At 38.3% G+C, this 23,617-nt stretch overlaps 1 protein-coding gene across 1 annotated transcript in view; it reads left to right on the top strand.

Annotated features, from left to right (window-relative positions):
- The window catches only part of BRWD3 (bromodomain and WD repeat domain containing 3), a 136,071-nt gene that overhangs the window by 65,402 nt on the left and 47,052 nt on the right, over window positions 1-23,617 (top strand). The window contains exons 11-19 of the mRNA XM_084869408.1: window positions 1,039-1,139; window positions 2,495-2,535; window positions 6,624-6,728; window positions 7,772-7,925; window positions 12,453-12,587; window positions 14,405-14,533; window positions 15,431-15,656; window positions 18,927-19,094; window positions 23,135-23,315. Of these exons, the coding sequence (XP_084725534.1) occupies window positions 1,039-1,139; window positions 2,495-2,535; window positions 6,624-6,728; window positions 7,772-7,925; window positions 12,453-12,587; window positions 14,405-14,533; window positions 15,431-15,656; window positions 18,927-19,094; window positions 23,135-23,315 (1,240 nt within the window). The remainder of the gene's footprint in view (window positions 1-1,038; window positions 1,140-2,494; window positions 2,536-6,623; window positions 6,729-7,771; window positions 7,926-12,452; window positions 12,588-14,404; window positions 14,534-15,430; window positions 15,657-18,926; window positions 19,095-23,134; window positions 23,316-23,617) is intronic.

Below are 23,617 nucleotides of genomic sequence, written 5' to 3'. Positions count from 1 at the left end.
GACTTTTCAGAAAACATATACTGTAGCTCCATATAAAAGACATTTTTACAGTCTATAGACAGTGCTTATCTACTGCTAAGAATTGTAAGCTAGTTAACCTTTTTCTCATTGTGATAAAATATAATGTAAAATTTACCAATTTAATACCCATTATACAGTTCTATGGCATTAAGTATACTCACATTATATTGTATGCATGACCACCATCATCTATCTCCAGAAGTTTTTCACCATCTGAAAATTGAGTTTTTGTACTCGACACCACTGTGGCCTCTATACTATAAAGAGAATTGTAGATACTATAGTATCTAATGAATACTTTTATGTTTATGTTAAATATAAAGAATTCTTTGAGGCTGTGACCTTTTATGTTTATGATCCAAAGTCCTTTATTTAGTATACAGTTGGTGGATTTAAAAAAAAAATGTTCTGCCTTAGTGGGTTTGGTTCAGTGGCTAGAGCATTGCCCTAGTTCCTAGGTCGATTCCGGTCAAGTGCATATGCCCGGGTTTCGGGCTCTATCCCCAGTAGGGGGCAACCAATCAATGATTCTCTCTCATCATTGATGTTTCTATCTCTCTCTCCCCCCGCTCCTCTCTGAAATTAATTAAAATATATATGTTCTTATTGATTTCAGAGAGGGGGAGAGGGAGAGAGAGATAGAAACATCAATGATCAGAATAATTGGTAGGCTGCCTCCTGCACACAGTGTAGTGTGGTTTGAGCTTGCAACCATGCATGTGCCATGAGCAGGAATAGAACCGTGACCTCCTGGTTCATAGGTTGATGCTCAATTGCTGAGCCGGCTGGGCAAGTTGGTAGATTTTTTAATTTAGTTAATGGTATAGTTGTATTTTAAATATTTCTCTGTTTTTTGAATTTTATTTATTTTTCTCTGAAACATTACTATATCTTTAACCATTAGGAGATAACCTTATGTTGAAGCCATTTCATTATTGTAAATTAGCATATAAATAAGAAAGCAATCAGAGGGTTTTTTAAGTTCTTTGGTATAATATTTGTTTTTTAATCCTCCAGGTGGTATGTTCATTACAACAGGTAGTACTGACCATGTGATCAGAATATATTATTTGGGTTCTGAGATTCCTGAGAAAATTGCTGAGTTAGAGTCACATACGGTAAGAAAACAATGAAAAACTATGTTGCTTTCTTTTTTAGCAACCCTAGAAAGTTGGTTTTATTTCTTTTCTGGTCTGTACTCTAATTTAATATAGATTGGTGCTTAAATCTATATGGTAAGATGTCCCTTCAATAATGAAGATCAATGTGAAAATTTGGATTTAGTATGGTTATAATATTTAATATAATTTTTATTTGACTATAAGAAAAAAGAAAAAATATATATTGCAGTGATAATTTATGAAAACACTCATTTCACCTGCTGTGTTTTATTAACTATAAGCTGTTTGTTACTTTAATGTCTACATACTTACTAAAAGACATTAAATATTACTTAGAAAAAATACTTTTTAGTGATTTTAGCTTCTTGATTGTTTTCCAAATGCTAGAAAGAGGTAGTAAATGAATCGGGGTTTGGGGAAGAGAAGAAGAAAAATTATTTTTGCAGGGACCCAGCTCAGAAAAAAAGTTAGAAAACATAAAGCATTCTCTGTTGAAATTAGTGGTGGCTGTTAGTCATTGGAAAAAAAGATGTCTTTCTTTTCAAAACATCTAAGGTTAATTATTGCAGCTGGTAGTGATAATCCAGAATCTGAGAGATAAATACTACAGTGAAGTCATGGAACAGTGTGAATCACAGATACCTCTGAACATAGAAAGACAATTTAATAATTTTTAAAAATAATGAAATATAAAGGTATTTACTATCTGAACTTTTTAACAATTTAGTTCGAATGAATGGTTTTTGAAAATGTGTACAATATTTGAGGGTACATTTTAGCTTTATCATCAAGGAATAAAGAGACGGAAAACAAATGGTTTGGTTTATACTTTAATCTTCTCATCTCAATACACATTATATTCAAAGAAGATTCAAATAGCAATATGTGAACTATAATACCTAAAGACTGTCATGCAACTCCATTGTAAAATAATTAAACTGTGTGAGAAATAGGAAATGACTGATATGTTTTCTGAAACTTAAGAAAGAGTTAAGTGGGAAATTTCATTCAACTACTATTATATTAGTTACTTTAAGGTGGTATTTTCAATTAGTGTGCTGTTTTATTATGGGGGGCATAATAAACTTAATACCTAGTCAGAACTATCTGTCTCTTGAGATTATTGTTTAGAAACATATTTGCATATGTCTGGTTTGTCTCAAATTACTACTCTGTAGTTAATGCATTGTTTCAGCCTTTTAAGTAAAATTTGAGTTAAGAAAATTATAGCATTAAAAAATCTACTCCCTGATGTTTTTGATTGTGAATTTGAAGGGAAGAGTGTTTTATGCATGTTATAAATAAATTAGTTCTAATAGAAATTTGTTTTTTGGGTTTTTTTTGTATCTTAGGACAAAGTTGTTGCTGTTCAATTCTGTAACAATGGAGACAGGTAACTATCTTTGTAAACAGTTGTTTGATATATTTTGTCTCCATTCACTCAGAATTAGCTACTTCAACTTCTTATTTCTGTACTTTATTTCTGTCCAGTCACTTAGGCTGAAAGCCTTTGTCTATCTCTGATGACATCCTTATCCCATCTCTTCTAAACTCCTATTCAAGTAGTCAAATAGGCTATCATTGCTTTCTTTCTGAATTATTTATCTTTGTTTATTTCTCTTTTTCCATTTGTGTTTTCCCCTGCCTTAGTCAGGATTTCATTATTTGATCTTTTCCCATCGGTTTTCTTCTCCCTTCTAAATACATCCTGTCCATTTCTGCCAGATGAGCATTGATGTTCTCAGAAAATTTTAGTGTTACTTCTTGGTCTGTAAAATAGAGTTCAGTGTCTTAGCCTGGCATTCAGAACTCTCTACAACTGCACTTAGACCTACATTCTTAATTCATCTCTTATTCTAACTAGTAAAGAGGAAATATTCTAATTGACCCTCATACCATCGCAAAGATAGTGGCACCCACAGCCATAAGACGGAGGCACCCAGTCCCCTCAGCCCTGTCGGGGCAGCAGGTGCATGGCAAGCCTCTGGAATCCCCCAGCTCCCCAGCTGCCCAGGGCCGGCCCGAGGTGCAGGCAAGCCTCAGATGGTGACTACCCAGCTGTCCAGGGCCGGCCGAGGCTTTCGCTGCAGGTAGTGGCAGCAGCAGAGGTGTGATGGGGCATCTCCTTCTCCTGATCGCTGGGTTGCTTCCTGCCCTGAGGGCTCCCACACCTTGAGAGAGGGTAGGCCAGGCTGAGGGAATCCCTCTCCAGTACATGAATTTACATGCACTGGACCTCTAATTCCCATATAAGTTTTTAAATCCCCTTAATTGATTTAATCATTGTTCTTATTATATCCCACATATATTTCATCATCCATTGTTTCTTTATATTTTACCTCACACCATTCTTATCCAGAATTATCATTTACCTGCACTTCACTTCTACCCTCCTACATCCATCCTCTCCCTTCCATTCTCCTTACCTCTTTTTTCCCCTCTCTCTCCTGTTTCTTCTTTAAGTTTTGTTTTCCTTTTAAGATTCATGCCCTACCTGAAACCTTTCTTGACTTCTCCAGATTTTAACTCCCTCATGTCCTGCTGAATATATGTGTCACTAATTGTATCTACTATTCATATGTTAAATATTTTCTGTCTTTAAACTCAGAAATTATGTACAGGTATTTGTGTACCCTTTCAAATGTCTGATCCTGAAAAGGTGATAATCTTCCCTGGACTAAAAATTGACTGACAATAGATTAAAAAATATAGTCACTTAACATAACTTGTATCCCTATATTTCTCTAAGGACATTTTGTGGATCACCATGTTTTATTTTTAACTGTTTTTGGACAGTAGGTGATTATTATTATCTTGAAAATTGTTAAATGTAAGAGTAAATAATGATGGTCTACAAAGAAGGACACCTATAGAGTATTAGCAATGAAAAAAACATTCAAATGATTTCTTAGGTTGGTTTAGCGCACTATATTTAGTTATACACTTGAAGAATTGTTTTATTATAACTTTTTCATGCTAAAAGAATCTGAATTTTTAAATTCCTTGCATTTTATCTTAAAGGAGAAACTCTCTTTTTTTAAATTTCTTTATTGATTAAGGTATTACATATGTGTCCTCATCTCCCCTATTGACACCCCCCCACCTCCCCACTCATGCCCTCACCCCCCCCCCCCTGTTGTCGGTGTACATTGCTTAGGCTTATATGCATGCATACAAGTCCTTTGGTTGACCTCTCCCCCTTACCTCACCCTCTCCTACCTTCCCCCTGAGGTTTGAGCATCTGATCATTGCTTCTCTGAATCTAGAATCTGCTTTTGTTCATCGGTTTATGTTGTTCATTATACTATCTAATAAAAGAGCAATATGCAAATTAGCCATTGCTCTGCTACACCCACAACCCACACCCATTAGCCAATCAGGAGCGAGTATGCAAATTAACCCAACCAAGATGGCTGCAGTCATGAAGAGAGCAGGAGGGTGGCTTGGGTTTCCCTGGCGATGGAGGAAACCAAACTTTCCGCATACCCTGGCCAACCCAGGCCTCCACTTAAGGCTACAAAGTTATAATTATAGAAGATAAATAATTCCCAACAGAAATTGCTGCAGACACAGAGCAAGCAGAAGGCTTGGCTCTGCTCCAGGCTACAGAGTTTCAATTATAGAAGATAAATAAATCCTAGATACCAGGGCCTCTTCTTAGGTCACCAGGGGGTGTGGTTGGCCTGCAAACCATCACAGGACCCTCGCCAAGGCCACCCCACACTCCAAAGGAACCCCCCACCCTGATCCAGTACACCCTTCAAGGCAAACAGGCTGGCCCCCGCCCATGCACCAGGCCTCTATCCTATCTAATAAAAGACTTATATGCAAATTAACCATCTTTCCAATACACAAGATGGCTGCCCCCATGTGGTCAAAGATGGCTGACCCCAGGTGGACACAAGATGGCCACAAGATGGCCAACAGGGGAAGGCAGTTGGGAGGGACCAGGCCTGCAAGGGAAGACAGTTGTAGGTGATCAGGCCAGCAGGAGAGAGCAGTTGGGAGGGACCAGGCCTTCAATGAAGGGGAGTTGAGGGCGATCTCAGAATGGCTACATGTCAGAATGGCTATCATTGACCAATGACTAGTGCTGGGGAAGATGTGGAGAAAAAGGAACCCTTGCTCACTGCTGGTGGGAATGCAGACTGGTGCAGTCACTGTGGAAAACAGTATGGAGATGGAGTTTCCTCAAAAAACTAAAAATGGAACTCCCAGTTGACCAAGTGATCCCACTTCTAGGAATATATCCCAAGAAAGTAGAAATACCAATCAGAAAGGATATAAGCACCCCTAAGTTCATAGCAGCACAATTTACAATAGCTAAGATTTGAAAACAGCCTAAGTGCCCATCAGCAGATGAGTAGATTAAAAAACTGTGGTACATCTACACAATCGAATGCTATGCTGCATTAAAAAAAGAAGGAATTCTTACCATTTACAACAGCATGGATGGAACTAGAGAGCATTATGCTAAGCGAAATAAGGCAGTCAGGGAAAGATAAATAGGACATGATCTCGCTCATTTATGTAGTACTAGAGGCCCAGTGAAGGTCCTTCAGCCCAGCCTGCACCCTCTCCAATTTGGAATCTCCCTCTCACAATCCAGGACTGTTGGCTCCTAACTTCTCGCCTGCCTGCCTTCCTGATTGCTCCTAACCACTTCTGCCTGCCAGTTTGATCACCCCCTAACCACTCCCCTGCCAGCCTTATTGATGCCTAACTGCTCCCCTGCCAGCCTGTTTGCCCCTAACTGCCCTCCCCTGCAGGTCTGGGTCCCCCCCAACTGCCCTCCCCTATAGGCCTGGTCACCCCTAACTGCCCTCCCCTGCAGGCTTGATCCACCTAACAAAGTTCAATGGTTTTTAGTATATTCATAGAATTGTGCAGCAGTCAACATAATCAATTTTAGAACATTTTGCCTCAAAAAGAAGTCTCAGAACTTTTAGCTCTCAATCTACAATCCTTTTACACCCCCACTCTCAGCTCTGGTCAACCATTATTTACTTTTTGTCTCTAGATTTGCCCATTCTGGACATTTCATAAGTGGAATATTGTGTGACTGACTTCTTTCACTTAGCATAATGTTTTCAATATTCATCCATGTTGCAGCATTTATCATTATTTCTTTCCTTTTTATTGATGAATATTATTTGAATGTATGGATATACCACAATTGATCCATTTATCAGTTGATGGACATTTGGGTTGGTGCCACTTCTTGGCCTGTTATGAATAATGCCACAAATATTTGTGGGCTGTTTTCATTTCCTTTGGATATATACCTGGGGGTAGACTTGCTAGTTCATGCAGTAACTTGTTTATCCTTTTGAGGAACTACCAACTTGTTTTTTTAAAGTACACCATTTTTGTTCTCCCCAGTAGTATATGTGGATGAAAGTATTACTTTTATGATTAGCAAAAAAAGTGATTTCCTTTTTGCAGGGAAGTAATAATGGTATTTTTACTGTTTCTTTGCAGTTTAAGATTTGTTAGTGGTAGCAGAGATGGAACAGCAAGAATTTGGCAATATCAGCAACAAGAATGGAAGAGTATAGTGCTAGATATGGCTACTAAAATGACTGGGTAAGTTTGGATGTGAGATATTACATTAGTTTTCAGAAGGCATAATATCTTACATTATTGAATTATACTTAATAATGAAAGTAAAATATCTTTTTAGATTAGTAAATAGTTTAGAGTTATTTGGTAGGTGTGAAATTTACATCTATACTTTGTTTCTAAATAAATTGCCTTTGGCTTTTGATTAACATACTGGATGATAGAAATATTGCTAACTCGTTTAAAATTCTGAACTCTTGTGATCACTATGACCTGCTAATGCCCATGGAGTTATTCTTTGCCTTAGTTTTCTATACGTCATATACAGGGTGTCCCCCAAAAAATGTGTGTTGAAGGCAGTCTTTATAAAAATACATTTCATTTTCAAAATGTAAGTGAATCTACAGCTATCAGCTGTTAAAGTATGTATACAATTTGAGGTTATCCCTATTGTATGTCATCATATATTTATTTCCTTAACTTACTAAGGATACCTTTAGAATTTTTCTTATTGTTAGCATTCCTACTCAACATTATAATTACACTTAATCAGCATCTTTTTCCTTATATTCACTATTGATTGAAAGATATATTTACCTCTGTAGTATATGACTGAAATTATATTTTCCATTTATAACAGTATAGAACTGACTGTATATAGTTATAGCCAGCTACTGATAATGTCATATTCAATTAAACCAAAAATTCCAAAATCTCTTTCTGCTCTTGTATATGATCTATTAGTTTCACAAAATTTAATATTTAAGGGAATAAAGTGTCCATATATGTTTTCTTGTAGATTTCTTTTTAATTTCACTTTTTTGTTGTTATGTAACTACATGCAAAATTTTTGCCACTTGTGTCCTTTTTTCCTCCCTAAAATAAGCTATTGATATTGGCCTATGTAGGTATTTTTATTTTATTTCATCAGTACTTAAATGTATGTTTTATAATTTATATCCAAAAATTTGCATACTCCTGAAGATATTTTTTGATATATTTACTATGTTAGTTGCACTTTTGTTAAAAATTTACAATGTTTGAATACTGCAAATTATTTTGTTTAGGAATAACTTGCCTTCTGGGGAAGACAAGGTCACTAAACTTAAGGTGACTATGGTAGCCTGGGATCGCTATGACACAACAATTATTACTGCAGTGAACAATTTCCTTTTGAAAGTATGGAATTCTTTCACAGGGCAACTTCTTCATACATTATCCGTAAGTATTCTATTTTTAGAATAATTAAAATGGTCAAAAAGGGCATTCTAGAAGACAGGAAATTTATGTTCCAGTTTACTTTTCTATGACTTACTATCCATTAGAGAAGTAATTATGTGAGGTACCTATGTTTACATATCTGCAAAATAGTGATGACATATTTTATAGCTGTTCAAAGCAGTTATGAAAATTTTCAAGATCCTTTCCAAGTCTGGTATTTATTTATCTGTTATGTTATTGTAGGCAGCCAAGGATATATAAGTTATTTTGTTTCTGGCATGAGTTGGGACTTTTTGTTGTTACTATCTTAGGGGTAGAACTAACTTTATTTTGACAAGGATATCTTATATATTCTACCTTCATGGATTAGTTTATGTAAGAAATGGAAGTAAGAGGAAGTTGGAGAAAAATGTGTCTTTTCCTCTTTTTTTTTTCTTTGTTAATCCTTATCCAAAGATATTTTTTCCCATTGAATTTGAGAGAGAGTGGAAGGGAAAGGGAGACGAGAGATAGAAACATCTATTTTAGAGAGACACTTCAATTGGTTGCCTCCTGCACGGGGCCCTGACCTGGGCAAAGACTGAACCTGCAACCAAGCTTTGTGCTCTTGACTGGAGTCGAACCCACAGGCTGACTGAGCCAATTGGCTAGGGCTTCTTTTTCTTTAAAAAGAAAAAAAATGTATTTGTCATAGTAAAAGGCTGTATGTAATACTTGTATTTTGAAAATTGATAAGATTAATAACGGAAATTACATGAGTGTGCTTGATGCTTGATAGGTCAAGTTGACATCAAGTTAAATTCAATTATTGATTCATAAGTATTTTAAGAGGAAGGGCCAAGTGTTTGTCCTATGGTTTATATCAGCGACTTTCAACCTGTGTGCTGCAGTACGTTGGTGTGCCACAAGAATTTTCAAAGCCTGATTTTTTAGTCCGGGTCACTGACCTCTTTTCCCTTAGATTGTCAAATTAAAAAATGACAACACAACAATAGCCACAGTGTGAATGAATCAAAGTTATATCTATTTTTTGTTAGATGAGCAAAAAATATGTCTTTTTTGGTGTGCCTTATTGAATCCTTTTTTTTATTTTTTAAAATATATTTTATTGATTTTTTTATAGAGAGGAAGAGAGAGGGATAGAGAGTTAGAAACATCGATGAGAGAGAAACATTAATCAGCTGTCTCTTGCACACCCCCTACTGGGAATGTGCCCGCAACCAAGGTACATGCCCTTGACCGGAATCGAATCTGGGACCTTTCAGTCTGCAGGCCGATGCTCTATCCACTGAGCCAAACCAGTTTCGGCTGAATCCTTTTTGAGATAATCTTATCTAATGCCTATTAGCTTTCCAAAGATTTGTTTAATTTTGGGTAGATTTCCAGTTTATCTTTTATATACCTCCCAAGTTCTCTTTCCTAAATAAAACCTTAACACTATTTAGTGGAATTTCTTCCTTGTATCTATAAGCCAATGCTTATCTCATTCTGGCATTCTCTGTTCCCTAAGTTTCTATTAATATGTATGGAAAATCTTTTACTGTTTGCTTGATTATTTTTTAAATATGTTTTTTGTTAATTTCAGAGAGAGGAAGGGAGGGAGAGAGGGATAGAAAAATCAGTGATAAGAGAGAACCATTGATCAGCTGCCTCCTGAATGCCAGGGATCAAGCCGGCAACCCAGGCAGATGTCCTGACCAGGAATTGAACTGTGACCTCATGGTTCATGAGTTGATGCTCAACTACTGAGCTACATCAGCCAGGATGCTTGCTTGATTCTTTATTAGGAAATGTTTGTCTATGTTGGCACACTCTAATAGAAATATAATGAGCCACATATGTAATATTAATTTTTCTAGCAGCCCACAATAAAAAGAAAAAATGTAGCAGGTGAAATTAATTTTAATAATATACTAGAGGCCCACTGCACAAAATTTGTGTAGATGCGGGGGGGATCCCTCAGCCTGACCTGCGCCCTCTCACAGTCCCAGAGTCCTTGCGGGATGTCCGACTGATGGCTTAGCACTGCTTCAGAGGCAGGAGAAACTCCCACCACCACCGGCTCAGGGCTTCTGGCTGAGCAGTGCTCTCCCTGTGGGAGCGCACTGACCACCAGGGAACAGTTCCTGTGTTGAGCATCTATCCCATGATGGTCAGTGCACATCATAGAGACTGGTCATTCCACTGTTAGGTCGATTTGCATATTAGCCTTTTATTATATAGGATTTTATTTAACCTAGTATATCCAAACTACCGTGTTTCCCTGAAAATAAGACATCATCTGAAAATAAGACCTACTTACAGGTTTCCTTCTGAGTGAAATATAAGGCATCCCCCGAAAATAAGTCCCCCCCCCCTAGAGTAAACATGAGAGATTTGGTCCACTGATTCTGAAAGAAATGGAGTCACAAGAAATTCACTAGGAAATTCAGGAATTGGATTGTTATGATGATGTTCCAGAAGATGATGACATGATTGTCATTGAATAAATGAGTAAATTCTTGATACTGTAGGATTCACAGTTTGTCTGGTTTGTGTTGACAACTACCGTACTACTGTACTGTATACAGGTAATAAATTTCCTTTATTTTCATTTAACAATAAATGTGTACCGTATTCTTCTTCATGGAAAAATAAGACATCCCCTGAAAATAAGACCTAGCGCATCTTTGGGAGCAAAAATTAATATAAGACACTGTCTTATTTTCAGGGAAACAGGATAGTAGCATTTCAACATATAAGTAATATAAAATTATTAATGAAATATATATTTTTAAATATATTTTTATTGTGTTCAGATTGGAAGAGAAAGGGAGAGATAGAAACATCAATAATGAGAATCATTGATTAGCTGCCTCCTGCACACCCCATACTAAGGATCAAGTCTTCAACCCTGGTATGTGCCCCGAACCAGGAATCGAACCGTGACCTCCTGGGTCATAGGTCAGCACTAACCATTGAACCACTCCAGCTGGGCTTAATAAAATATTTTGCATTCTTTTTTTCACACTAAATCTTTGAATTAACTGTGTGGTTTTACACTTAGAGAATATCTCAATTTAGACTAGCCATATTGCAAATGCTTAATAGCCATATGTGACTAAAACTACATTATTAGACAGCACAAGTCTATATCTCTAAATTTCAAAGGCCATGTTAAAGCCATTGATTTTATACATCCATGTAAAATTCTGACTTGATAAGTACCTTAATTTAGAGTTCTGTTTAGTTGTACTCTTACCATGGGCTGACTCAGGTTATCTGTTTTCTGTGAATTTTACTAAAGAAATTTTAGAACAGATTACTTTCAGTCCTTATAACAGTCAAATTTAGTTTTTGTAAAGAGCTTTATTTTCTGTGTTAACAGTTTTTAATCAGTGTCTTAGTGGAGTATAAAGTTCTTCCATTCAGCAAATACTGAGCAACTCCTATGTGCCAACCACTGAGTTAGGTGTTAGTAATAAATGAGTTTATAGTCTGAGAAAAAAATTAATCAAATAAATGCTAAAAATGAGAGGTGCAAAATAAAAGGCAAGTTTCTAATAAGTTGACAGAACCTGATCTGGGAGGTTAAGAGCAAGTTTCCTGAGGAAGTGAAGCTTGAGTTAAGATTTGAAAGGTAGATAGAAATTACCCAGGTCTTAGCCTAAGTGTCACCTCCTTGACAAGGCCTTCCCTGATCTAACAATCTGGATTGGCCTCTGCTTACTTTATTTTAATCATAGTGTTTATCACTATCTGATATTTATCTTGTTTACTTTCTTTCTCAACATGGTAAGAGATCAATAAATACTTGATAAATTACATATGGGAAGAGGTTCGAGGTCCTTACAGAGGAGGAAAAAGCATGTACAAATGTCCTGAGGTAGAAAGGAGTTGAAAGAAAGCCAATTTTTGACTGGAGCACAGAAAACATAAATAGAATGTCACTAGATAGAAATTAAGAAATGGACAGGGGTCAAACCATTCAAGGTCTTGTGAGATCGCCCCAAAGACTATTATAAGCATTAAATAATTTAAAAGCAAAAGTATTAATATGAATTATTACTTTTGAAAAATATCATAGAAGTCTGGTTTCAGAATAGATTGGATTGGAGATAAGAATGACTTTGGGTATACTGTAGGAGTCAATGAAGAACAATGAAGGTTTGTCCGTTATCACTGTGGCATAACTGAGTATTGACAAATGATTCTGTTTGTTACATTTATTATGGCCTTTTAAATAACAGAGTCCTAGAAATACTAATTCCACTTCAGGGCCCTGGTTAATGAGCTGTAACTGTTTTGAACTATATATTAAATACTTTTTCAGTTATTTTGTCTATTGAATACCTTATGAAATCAGTACTAAAACGTATAAGGAAATCTTACCTAAGTATTCATTGTAGTGTCCATGTAGTAAATGCTGCTAAATTGATGGGGATAAATTAATCTGAATCAGATTGATAGCATACTCTGGAGATCTTTTGACCAAATAAACCAGACGCTTAGGGTTGCTGTTCATATTTAATATTGATTTTATCACAGGGACACGATGATGAAGTATTTGTTTTAGAAGCACATCCATTTGATCAAAGGATCATACTTTCAGCGGGCCATGATGGGAATATTTTCATTTGGGACCTTGACCGGGGGACCAAAATTCGGAATTATTTTAACATGGTAAGAAAAAATTGTGCTTATTTCATATTACAACAGGTTTCTCTTTTATGACAACTTGGTAATTAAAGTATATTTAGTACCAAAGAACCTCATGTGACCTGTTTTAAATCCACAGAAAATCATTCAAGACCTAAGTGTAAGGCCAATAGAGAATTATACCTTTCAGGGTGACTCTGTTTTCATGGTGACCAGAATTTTACCAAATTCTGGTCCCCAGCCCTAAACTCTTGAAACTCAAATATAATGATTTTTTGGAGCTGACACTAACCAAACTCACAAAAAGGTTAATGCTTAAGCTATAATCCTAATTTACTAATCACAACAGTTGACTATATTTTATATGCTTCTGTTGAACCCCATATGGCTTAGGTAGTATTCAGGGAGTTGTTTGGCAAATGTAGCATTGGAGATATGAATTCTCTTAATATATATATTTTGCACAAATCTTGTTAAAATCTGGTGAGCTATCTCTTCTCCCAATAGAATCAACACCTATGGGACTACTCATATCCTACATATTCAGTGCCCTTCTCTGAAGAAGCATTGTGCTTAAACATTTCTGAATTGTTACCCTTTGAGCTCCCTTTTATAGGCTTTAAACAAATCCAGGGCATTGATAATAGCATGTCTTTTATTAATAAAACTAGTGGCCCGGACATCCCTCTCACAATCCGGGACTGCTGGTTCCAGCTGCTCACCTCCCTGCCTGTCTGATTGCCCCTAACCACTCTGCCTGCCCCTAACCAACTGCCCCCCGCTGCCCGCCTGCTTCACCCCCCTCTCAGCCTGCTCATCCCCCAACTGCCCCCCTGCTGGCCTGCTCACTCCAACCCCCCCACACACTATCCTGATCACCTCCAACTGACCCCCACTGACAGCCTGCTCACCCCCAACTGGCCCCCCTGCTGGTCTGCTTACCCCCAATGGCCCCTGCCATCCCATCCTGGCCTGATCACACCCCAGCAACCTGAGGTCCCAGCCCCTCCTTTTTTTTCCTTCAGCGCCTCCTTGAGTAGAGGCCAGGGCCGGCCGGAAGCAAGGATCTAGGATTTATTTATCTTCCTTAATTGAAACTTTTTAGCCTTGAGTGGAGGCCAGAGTGGGTGAAAAGCTTGGCTTCCTCTCTCACCAGGGGCAACCCAAGCCTCCTGTTCAGCTCCAGCTCTGTGGCTGCTGCCATTTTTGTAGAGATTTATTTATCTTCTGTAATTGAAACTTTGTAGCCTTAAGCAGAGGCCAGGGTAGGCTGGAAGCTTGGCTTTCTCAATTGCCAGGACAACCCAAGCCTTCTACTTGCTCCAGCTCCGTGGCCAGCTGCCATCTTTGGTTGGGTTAATTTGCATAATCATTCCTGATTGGCTGGTGGGTGTGGCTTGTGGGTGTAGTGGAGTGATGGTCAATTTGTATGTTTCTCTTTTAATAGTGTAGATTGATTTGTGTGCTTTAATTTTAGGATGGTTATTTTAAGACTTGCATTACAATTTAAGATGTAAAGGTAATATTTTAACTTTGCTGAGATATTACCTTTGTCAATGTGGTTGTGTTTAGATGCTTTTAGTCCCCTCAGTCACTCATTTAGTACTATTTGAAATATGGCATTGCTAATCATATTTGATACCACACACTGTATTTTTATTCTCCCTAATTTCCTTTAGAGCTTACTGTTTCCATTAGGATTCTGGCTACAGAAGCCAGAAAGTACATTGTAATGTTGATGCATCACAGAATTCAATATAGTAGCAAGCAAAAGCTATTGCCTACTTATTATTTGAAAATTACCTCTTAAGATGATTTAAAATTATTCCTCTAAATTTCAGATTGAAGGCCAAGGCCATGGTGCAGTGTTTGATTGTAAATTTTCACCAGATGGAAACCATTTTGCCTGCACAGATTCTCATGGGCATTTGCTGCTTTTTGGTTTTGGATGCAGTAAATACTACGAAAAGGTTAGTATATTTGAGTTTTGTTAAAGACTTCAGTTTTAGCTTGTATCATTTATAAATTTTCTTTGAAGTCTTCATTTAATAAGCATCATTGTGTGTTAATAGATATAAAATAACTAAGTTACCTTTCTTGGTAAAATATAAGACTTAATAGTGATTAAGATATAGTATACAGGGTGATGAAGATATAAAAATTCATTAGAAAATCCTTTTACTTAAAACATATTCTCTGTACTACCTTTCAGGTGAGGACAACTGTATAAGATTGCATCCTGTATTTATCATAAATTGGGGATAAACAGCTGGTGATAAAACATTTATTTTCTTGCTTGACTACTTTATTATTGATCTTGTTAAAATACTTTAGAAACTGACTTTATCAGTTCCTTATATTTTATTAGCTGTGAATTTGAAATAGATTTTAGAATCTTGGAGTTGGAAGATAAATCAGAATCACTGAGTTCAGCTCAACACTTGTATCACATTTTAGTGTCTTTAGGAAATTGATATCTACTGCCTCACTGTTTATATTGCACTTCATCCTTATTTGAATAAAAATAAGAAAAATAGTCATAAAGGTTAATATGTTTTTTACAACTTAAGTAAAAATACCTAATTTTATATACTGTGATTTTGCTTTACTTCTTTTTATCCTAATAAGAGAAATATGATATAAGCCCAGAAAGTAATACAGATTGCAGGATTTTGTGGAGAAAATATGGGATTACAATCTAGTTGAATCACTTCTACCTATAGGAAACATATGGCAATAAAAGAATATACAAGTAAGAGAATGCAAAAATTGTCTGATTTGAAAAATGCATGTGCTCTAGGAGTGAAAATAAGTGCTTATATCTGTAAACTTCCTGTGCACATAAATACTAAGCATCTGTTATAAAGATTCCAGACCAGATGTTCTTCCACACGGATTATCGACCTCTTATCCGCGATGCCAACAACTATGTATTAGATGAACAAACCCAGCAAGCTCCTCACCTCATGCCTCCCCCATTCTTGGTGGATGTTGATGGAAATCCTCATCCTACAAAATTCCAAAGGCTGGTACCAGGACGAGAAAATTGTAAAGATGAACAACTTATACCACAGCTGGGATATGTGGCTAATGGTATGTTATCTCTAAAATTAAATTTAAAACATTTTGCAAAATGTTATACTTGCTGCTGTTCTCTCTATAATATATGCATCCTGTGAAACTCTGTGGCAGATTATAATATATGAGAGGCCTGATGCATGAAAATTCATGCACTAGAGGGGGTGTCCCTCAGCCTGGCCTGCCCCCTCTCAGGAGGTGGAGGCCCTCAGAGGTGGAAGGGGGCCGGGCAATCAGGGGAAGGCGACATCCCCATTACTCCTCTGTTGCTGCCACTGCTGACATCGCAAGCCTCAGCTAGGCCTGGTTACCTGAACCTTGGGCGGCCCTGGGCAGCTGGGCGGGCGCCATCCGAGGCTTGCCTGCACCTGGGGCCGGCCCTGGGTGGCTTGGGTGGCTGAGGGAACTGGGAGACTCTGAAGGCCTTGCCACGTGCCTGCCACCCCAGTGGGGCTGAGGGGACTAGGCACCACCATCTTGTGGCTGTGGGCACCACCATCTTTGTGAGGGTCAGTTAGCATATTCCCTCCTTATTAGATAGGACTAGAGGCCTGGTGCATGAAATTTATGTACGGGGGTGTCCCTCAGCCCGGCCTGTACCCTCTCCAAGCCAGGATCCGTCGAGTGATGTCTGACTGCCTCTCAAAATCTGGGACCACTGGCTCCTAACCATTCACCTGTCTGGTCACCCCTAATCCCTCTGCCTGCCTTCCTGATCACCCCTAACCACTTTTGCCTACATGCCTGATCGCCTCTGACTACTCCCCTGCTGACCTGATCACCTCCAACCACCTCTGTCTCGCTCTGCACCAGGGACCCAGGATTCCCTCCTCCGGCTGGTCACAGGCATCCAGGACCCAGGTGTCCCTCCCTCTGGCTGGCTGCAGGCACCCAGTAACCGGGACGGCTTTACCTGGGCCAGCTGCAACTGGAGGGGACCATGGGTGGGCAGCTTTGCCCGGGCTGCAGCTGCAGGCGCTGGCACCTGGTACTGTGGGGCGGGTGGCTTGTCCATTTTCTAGGACACAGCCACAGCTGCAGGCGCTGGCACCCGGGACCTTGGAGCAGGTGTCTGGGACCATGGGGCAGGCAGCTTGTCCATCTGTCCCTCTCCCGGGTCGCAGGTTCAGGTGCAGCCATTGGCTCCCAGGACCGCGGGGCATGCGGCTTTTTCATCTCCTGGGCCGCAGGCGCAGGCGCAGCTGCTGGCACCCAGGACCATGGGGCGGGAGGCTTGTTCCTCTACCAGACTGCAGCCCCAGCTGCGGCCCTGGCACCTTGTCTCAGCAGGCGGCTTGTCCCGCTCCTAGGCCACAGGTGCTGATGCCTGGGACCACGGGGCAGGCAGCTTTTCCCTCTCCTGGGCCACAGGCACAGCCACTGGTGCCTGGGACTGCAGGGAGAATGTCTTGTCCTGCTCCTGAGCCATAAGCGCTGGTGCCTGGGACCTTGGGGCGGGCAGCTTGTCCCTCTCCTGGGCCTCAGTCCAAGCCACTGGTGCCCGGGCTACAGGCACAGGCACAGCCGCTGGTGCCCAGGATCATGGGGAGGGCAGCTTGTCCCTCTCCTGGGCTACAGCCCCAGCCACTGGCACCCAGCACCATGGGGCATGCAGCTTGTCCCTCTCCTGGGCCACTGCGTGGCTGTCCCTATGCCTCTCTCACGAGCTCATTTTTGCCTGGCTGGTCCCCATTCCTCTCTCACAAGCTCATTTGTGCCTGGCTGGTCATCATTTCTCTCTCCCCAGGGTTGAGTATCTGAGCAGTTACTTTGTGATGGGGTGACAGCCATTTGAATATTAGCTCTTTATTATATAGGATTTTAGCTTTAGTAAGTTTCAGTTGCATAGTACTTTTTATCTTGCTCCAGAGTACTTTTACATTGCTTATTTCACCTGGACTCAGTTAAATGAATTAGGGCAAGAATATACTCAAGCAGAGAATGACCTGCTTTCTTAATGTCCTGAACATATGTGTGATCTTGTTGTTTATATCATTAACTTCTAGTAATGATTGCCTGTGCTAACTTTAATGTCTCAAGCTTTTATAATAGATGAAATTCCACTGCTCATAGTATTGGTATTTTAATTTGAGAGTCCATAGTTAATGGACCTACGAAGAGTAAATTTCAAAACCAAAAGCTGGGAAGTGGCTATTTACCTATCCTCATGTTTGAAAAGACAGAAAGTATTGTTTGGGAAGAGGGGATTGTAAGTGCTTAAATAATAAACAATCTTGGAGGATATTGAAACAGTGGTGATGCATAATGGGAGCATAGTAGAATAAGACATTGAAATAACCTTTTCTCTATCAAAGCAGCTCTTCTAGTTAGCATATTTCCCTTGTGTGTACTGCCTCTTCCACACCACCCCCACACCTGAATGCTTTCATATCTTTGTTATATGGAGGAATGACCTAGTGAGTTATTGACTTGCAAATAACTTTTTACTAGGAAATTTAGACTTGACCTTTATAGAGTGAAATGTTGCACATTTTTTATGATCTTTCTTGTAAAAATTTATAAAGCAATGAAAAGGTGTTACCCAGTATTGATGATTACTTTGATTATATACAATTTTTAAACAAAGGTTTGAAAAGCATGAATATTAAGTAGGAAATAAAATTAAAACATCTGAATTAAAAAATTTGTAATTCATCACACATGATTTCCTGATCACTTGGCTACTCTATTAGATACCATTTAATTTGAATAGAGGATAAGATGAAAAACTGGTCAAAGATGTAGTTGAGAAAGAAAAAGGTCATAGAAATAAAGTTTTTATTCAGAAGTAATAATTGAATTTCAGTGTATCATAAGAATGTTTTTCCTAATCATCAATATATTGAGTTATTATCAAAAGAGAACATTTAAAAGTGGCATGGTAAGCATCATTTGGTTTCTTTCAGAAAGGAAATTCTCATGAAAGTAAAATGCAAAATATTTTCATTATCTGTGTTTTAACTTGTTAAAACCTTACTCAAACCTCTACTTTCAACTTTTAGGGCATGTAAGAAAGAATTCATCTTTAAATTAATAAATTTAATAATTTTTTTAAGATAAGAAAGCCCTCATAATGTTTCATTTTGGGATATTGGTTAAGTCAAGCTGACATGCCAAAAAAAATTTTTAAATTCTTTTAAAAGTATATTGTTTGATATATGCTTTGTTTTCATTTTCATTCTTTTTTTTTAAAAATCTAGAAATGTATTAAGTTTTTTTTTACTCTCTTTAGGGAATACTAAAACATAATTAACTTAGTGGCCTTTTATCTTTGGTCTCATTAAGGTGATGGTGAGGTGGTAGAACAGGTAATTGGGCAACAAACCAATGACCAAGATGAGAGCATTCTTGATGGAATAATCAGGGAGCTACAGAGAGAACAAGATCTGAGACTAATTAACGAAGGAGATGTTCCACATTTTCCAGTTAATAGATCATATTCTGCTAATGGTGGTAAGTGTGTGTGTGTATAAAAGGTATGATAAATGTGTTTTAATTATTTTACTTACATACAGTAATTGCATGTGAGAAACATTTTAGGTTATAAATAAAAACAACATTTGGGTTGGGGTTGGGGTTTTTTTATTTTTTGTACCAGATTTTTAATTTTTTTAAATGTGCTTTTATTATTGATCTTTTGAGAGAGAGAGAGAGAGAGAGAGAGAGAGAGAGAGAGAGAGAGAGAGGTGTGAGTGACAAACATTGATTGGTTGCTTCCTGTATATGAGAGAGAGAGAGAGAGAGAGAGAGAGAGAGAGAGAGAGGTGTGAGTGACAAACATTGATTGGTTGCTTCCTGTATATGCCCCAACCAGGTATCAAACCTGCTACCTGGGTATGTGACCTCATTTCCCACCCCCTCCTTATCTGCATAGGATAGGTTTCAAGATCCCCAGTGGATGCCTGAAACTGCAGATAGTACCAAACCCTATATGTACTACCTGTGATAAATTTTATTTTTATTTTTTATTATTTTTTTAATAAACCTTTATTGTTCATATTATTACAAAAGTTCCTCATTTTTTTCCCCCTCAACAAGGTTCCTACCCCACCCTCTGCCTTTTCCCCACCCCCCATTGTCCTCATCCATAGGTGCACAGTTTATGTTCAGTCTCTTCCCACACCCCCCACTCCTCTTTTCCCTGAGAATCATCAGTCCACTCCCCTTCCATACCTATGATTCTATTATATTCAATAGTTAATATTGTTCATCAGGTTTTTTAATTCCCTTTGTTTTTAGATTCACTTGTTGATAGTTATGTATTTGTTGTTCATAATTTTTATCTTTATTTTCTTTCTCTTCCGAAAGAACCCTCTTCAGCAATTCATATAATTCTGGTTTGGCGGTGATGAACTCCTTTAGCTTTTTTTTTTATTAGTGAAGCTCTTTATCTGGCCTTCGATTCTGAGTGATAGCTTTGCTGGGTAGAGTATTTTTGGCTGTAGGTTCTTGCTATTCATCACCTTGAATATTTCTTGCCATTCCCGTCTGGCCTGCATGGTTTCTGTTGAGAAATCTGCTGACAATCGTATGGGTGCTCCTTTATAGGTAACTACCCTTTTCTCTCATGCTGCTTTTAATATTTTCTCTTTGTCTTTTGCTCTTGGAATTTTAATTATGATGTCTTGGTGTAGTCCTCTTCGGATTCCTTTTATTTGGGGTTCTGTGCACTTCCTGGACTTGTAGGTCTAATTCTTTCACCAGGTGGGGGAAGTTTTCTGTCACTATTTCTTTCAGTATGTTTTCAATATCTTGCTCTCTCTCATCTTCTGGGACCCCCATAATTCTGATGTTGGTTCGCTTGAAGTTGTCCCAGAGGTTTCTTACATTATCATCAACTTTCTGGATTCTCTTGTCTTCTTGCTTCTGCGGAGGAGTGTCTTCTGGCTCTTTATGTTCCAAATCTTTGACTTGATTCTTGCGATCTTCCATTCTGTTTTTAGGACTCTGTATAATATTTTTTATTTCAGATAATGTATTCTTTATTTCTTGTTGATCCCTTATTATTTCTTGTTGATCCCTTATTATTTCTAGTTGATACCTTTTCTTATCCTCATAGGTCTTATCGACCTTTACTAGGAAATTCTTGAAAAACCTTATAAGTGTGGTTTTGAACTCTATATCCATTCGCTTTTTGTCCTCCATTTCTTTCTTTTGTGATCTGTTTCCTTGTCTCCACATTTTCACAGCTTCCCTGTCTTCAACTTGGATGGCGCGGAGTTTCAGGGTGGAGCCTACAGCTTTGGCTTCCGTCAGCCACGCCCTATGAGGCTCCTGAGTCTCAGTATTCCTCAGGGTCCTTCAGTACTTGTTGCAAGCACCTCTGAGAGAAAGGTGCCTTCGAATTTCACCTGCTACCAAACAGTCTAGGCTCTCCCCCAATGAGCTCAGAACTGGGGTTCAGTTCTGTTGGAAGTGGGGTTCAGAGCAGTCTGGAGCTTTTGTCTCCTTCCCACTAGGGCAATCCAGCGGCACAGTCAACAGTTCATTCTCTGCGCACAATGTGCGCGCCTCTGGGACTTCCTTTCGCAGCTCCCCTGGGTTTCCGCCTTACAGCTCAGGCTCCCTCTGTTTGAGCCTGGGTCCCTAGGGTCTGGCCTAGAACTGGGGTTCAGTGCAGTCGGAACTGGGGCTCAGCACAGTCCAGAGCTTTTGTCTCCTTCCAACTAGGGCAGTCTAGCAGCATAGTCAACGGTCCATCCTCTGCACATAATGTGGGCACCTCCGGGGGCACTGCCTTTCGCCGCTCCCCTGAGATTCCGCCTAACAGCCCAGGCTCCCTCTGTATGAGCCTGGGTGCACAGGGTCTGGCCTAGAACTGGGGTTCAGTGCTGTCAGAACTGTGGTTCAGCACAGTCCAGAGCTTTTATCTCCTTCCCGCTAGGTAATGCCAGCCAGGCACTCAGCCACCTGTCCTCTCCGGCTCTGTCCTCTCCGCGCGAACATCGTATCTCCGTATCTAGGGCTTTTACAGCTCCTCTGATTTTCCTTCTGGTTTTCTCTTTCCTTCTCGTTGTAGAATTTCCAGTCAGTCAACTTTCCTGTAGTTCTGGGTAATGTCCATTTTGTATTTTAGTTGTATTTTATTGAAATTGTTGTGTGAGGCTGCAGTTAGGTGTTACCTATGCCGCCATCTTGGATTCTCCCATATATGATGATGTGATAAATTTTAATTCATAAATTAGGCACAATAAGATATTAATAACAATAGCTAATAATAAAATAGAATAATTATAACAATATAGCATAATAAAAGTAACATGATTGTGATCTCTCTCACTCTCTCTGATAAGTGATCTCTCTCTGATAACTAAGCTCCCTCATAACTGAAAAGTAAGTGACTGGTGGGAGCATATACAGTATGGTACTTTGGACAAAGTGAGGATTCCTCTCCCACGAGGACAGAGTGGGACAGTTCAAAATTTTACCACACTGCAGAATGGAGTTCATTTCAAAACTTATGAGTTATTTATTTCTGGAATTTTCTATTTAGTATTTTCAGGCCTCAGTTAACCCTAGGTAACTAAAACTGATAATGAGGGAAAGTGTATTAGGTTTCTTTTAACAGATTTAAAATGTCATTAGTCAAAGGGATCCTGTCTAGTTCTATTTGTAATGTTCCTTTGTTTTGAGTATTCTCTGGTGCTTATTTTAAGTTGACTTTCAGTTTTCATTTTTTGGTTTATTTGCAAATATGACAAAAATAAATTAATAGGGACCTTTCTAGAGGATTAAAAATAAAAATATAATTTTTACTACTTTTTCCCTTTTTTATTTCTTATCAAAATTTTTAAAAATATATTTTATTGATTTTTTACAGAGAGGAAGAGAAATGGATAGAGAGTTAGAAACATTGATGAGAGAGAATCATTGATCAGCTGCCTCTTGCACACCTCCTCCTGGGGATGTGCCCGCAACCAAGGTACATGCCCTTGACTGGAATCGAACCTGGGACCTTTCAGTCTGCATGCTGATGCTCTATCCACTGAGCCAAACTGGTTTTGGCTGCTTATCAATTTTGAAAATAAAATTTTGAATATTAAATTCTTTTCTAATTTATACTTTTTTTCTTACTAATTTTGAAAGCCTTGTTGAAGCTTTATTCAGAGTCCTCTTGATAGTCTAAATACAGATAGAATTTAAATTTAAAAAGCTGCTTTCTGAGCTAGTACTAAAAGACATTTGTGAATCTACTGAGTCATGCTATAAATATACTTTTTTTGTATTTACTGAGCAGTTAGTAGATGAGAGATATAAAAGTGTTTTGAAAAAAATTGAAAGGGCTATGGAAACTTTAAACATTTACTTAGTTTTGGCTTCGTTCATAATACTAATAAAAGCCATCAAGGGGATGTATTGAAAATGTAGAACCAAGGGATATTGATGTTGTCCAATACTATTACTTTGAATTTCCTATTTTATTTAGAACTCTGATCTGGAAAAGTTTGGTGCCTTTGCTCAGAAAGGGGTATCTTTCTTTGTTTTTGTTTTAGCTCTAAGAAGTCCAAATATGGACATATCTTCTCCAAATATTGGGCTCCGACGTAATGGTCAAATTGAAGGTGTCCGACAAATGCATAATAATGCTCTTCGTAGCCAAATGGCCACTGAACGAGATCTCATGGCATGGAGCAGAAGAGTGGTGGTAAATGAACTAAGTCATGGGGTTAGTAGGTGAGTCAATAAGGTAACATTTATAAGAAAACTGAGTGAGTTGTCAAATGTTCTCTGTTAGTCTAATAACAAGTATTTTTTAAATCCACTAATTTGTGCATTAGTTTTTTTTTCCACTTTATTTCAGTTACATCATTCCATAACAGTTTAATGATTATCTTCAATTTTCTTAGCTTTGTGTTAAATATTTAAAAATGAAAATTAAGATCTTTCTCCTCCATATGTTTTTAGTTTAGATTAGAAGATAAGAATACAGATAATATAAAGTAAAAACATGAGACTATGTGGATAAATACTAGTTG

The sequence above is a fragment of the Pipistrellus hanaki genome (assembly GCF_964339955.1).
Source record: "Pipistrellus hanaki genome assembly, chromosome: X".
Lineage (NCBI taxonomy): Eukaryota > Metazoa > Chordata > Mammalia > Chiroptera > Vespertilionidae > Pipistrellus > Pipistrellus hanaki.
Note: the sequence above shows the minus strand (reverse complement) of the source record. Positions and strands in the feature narration are given on the sequence as shown.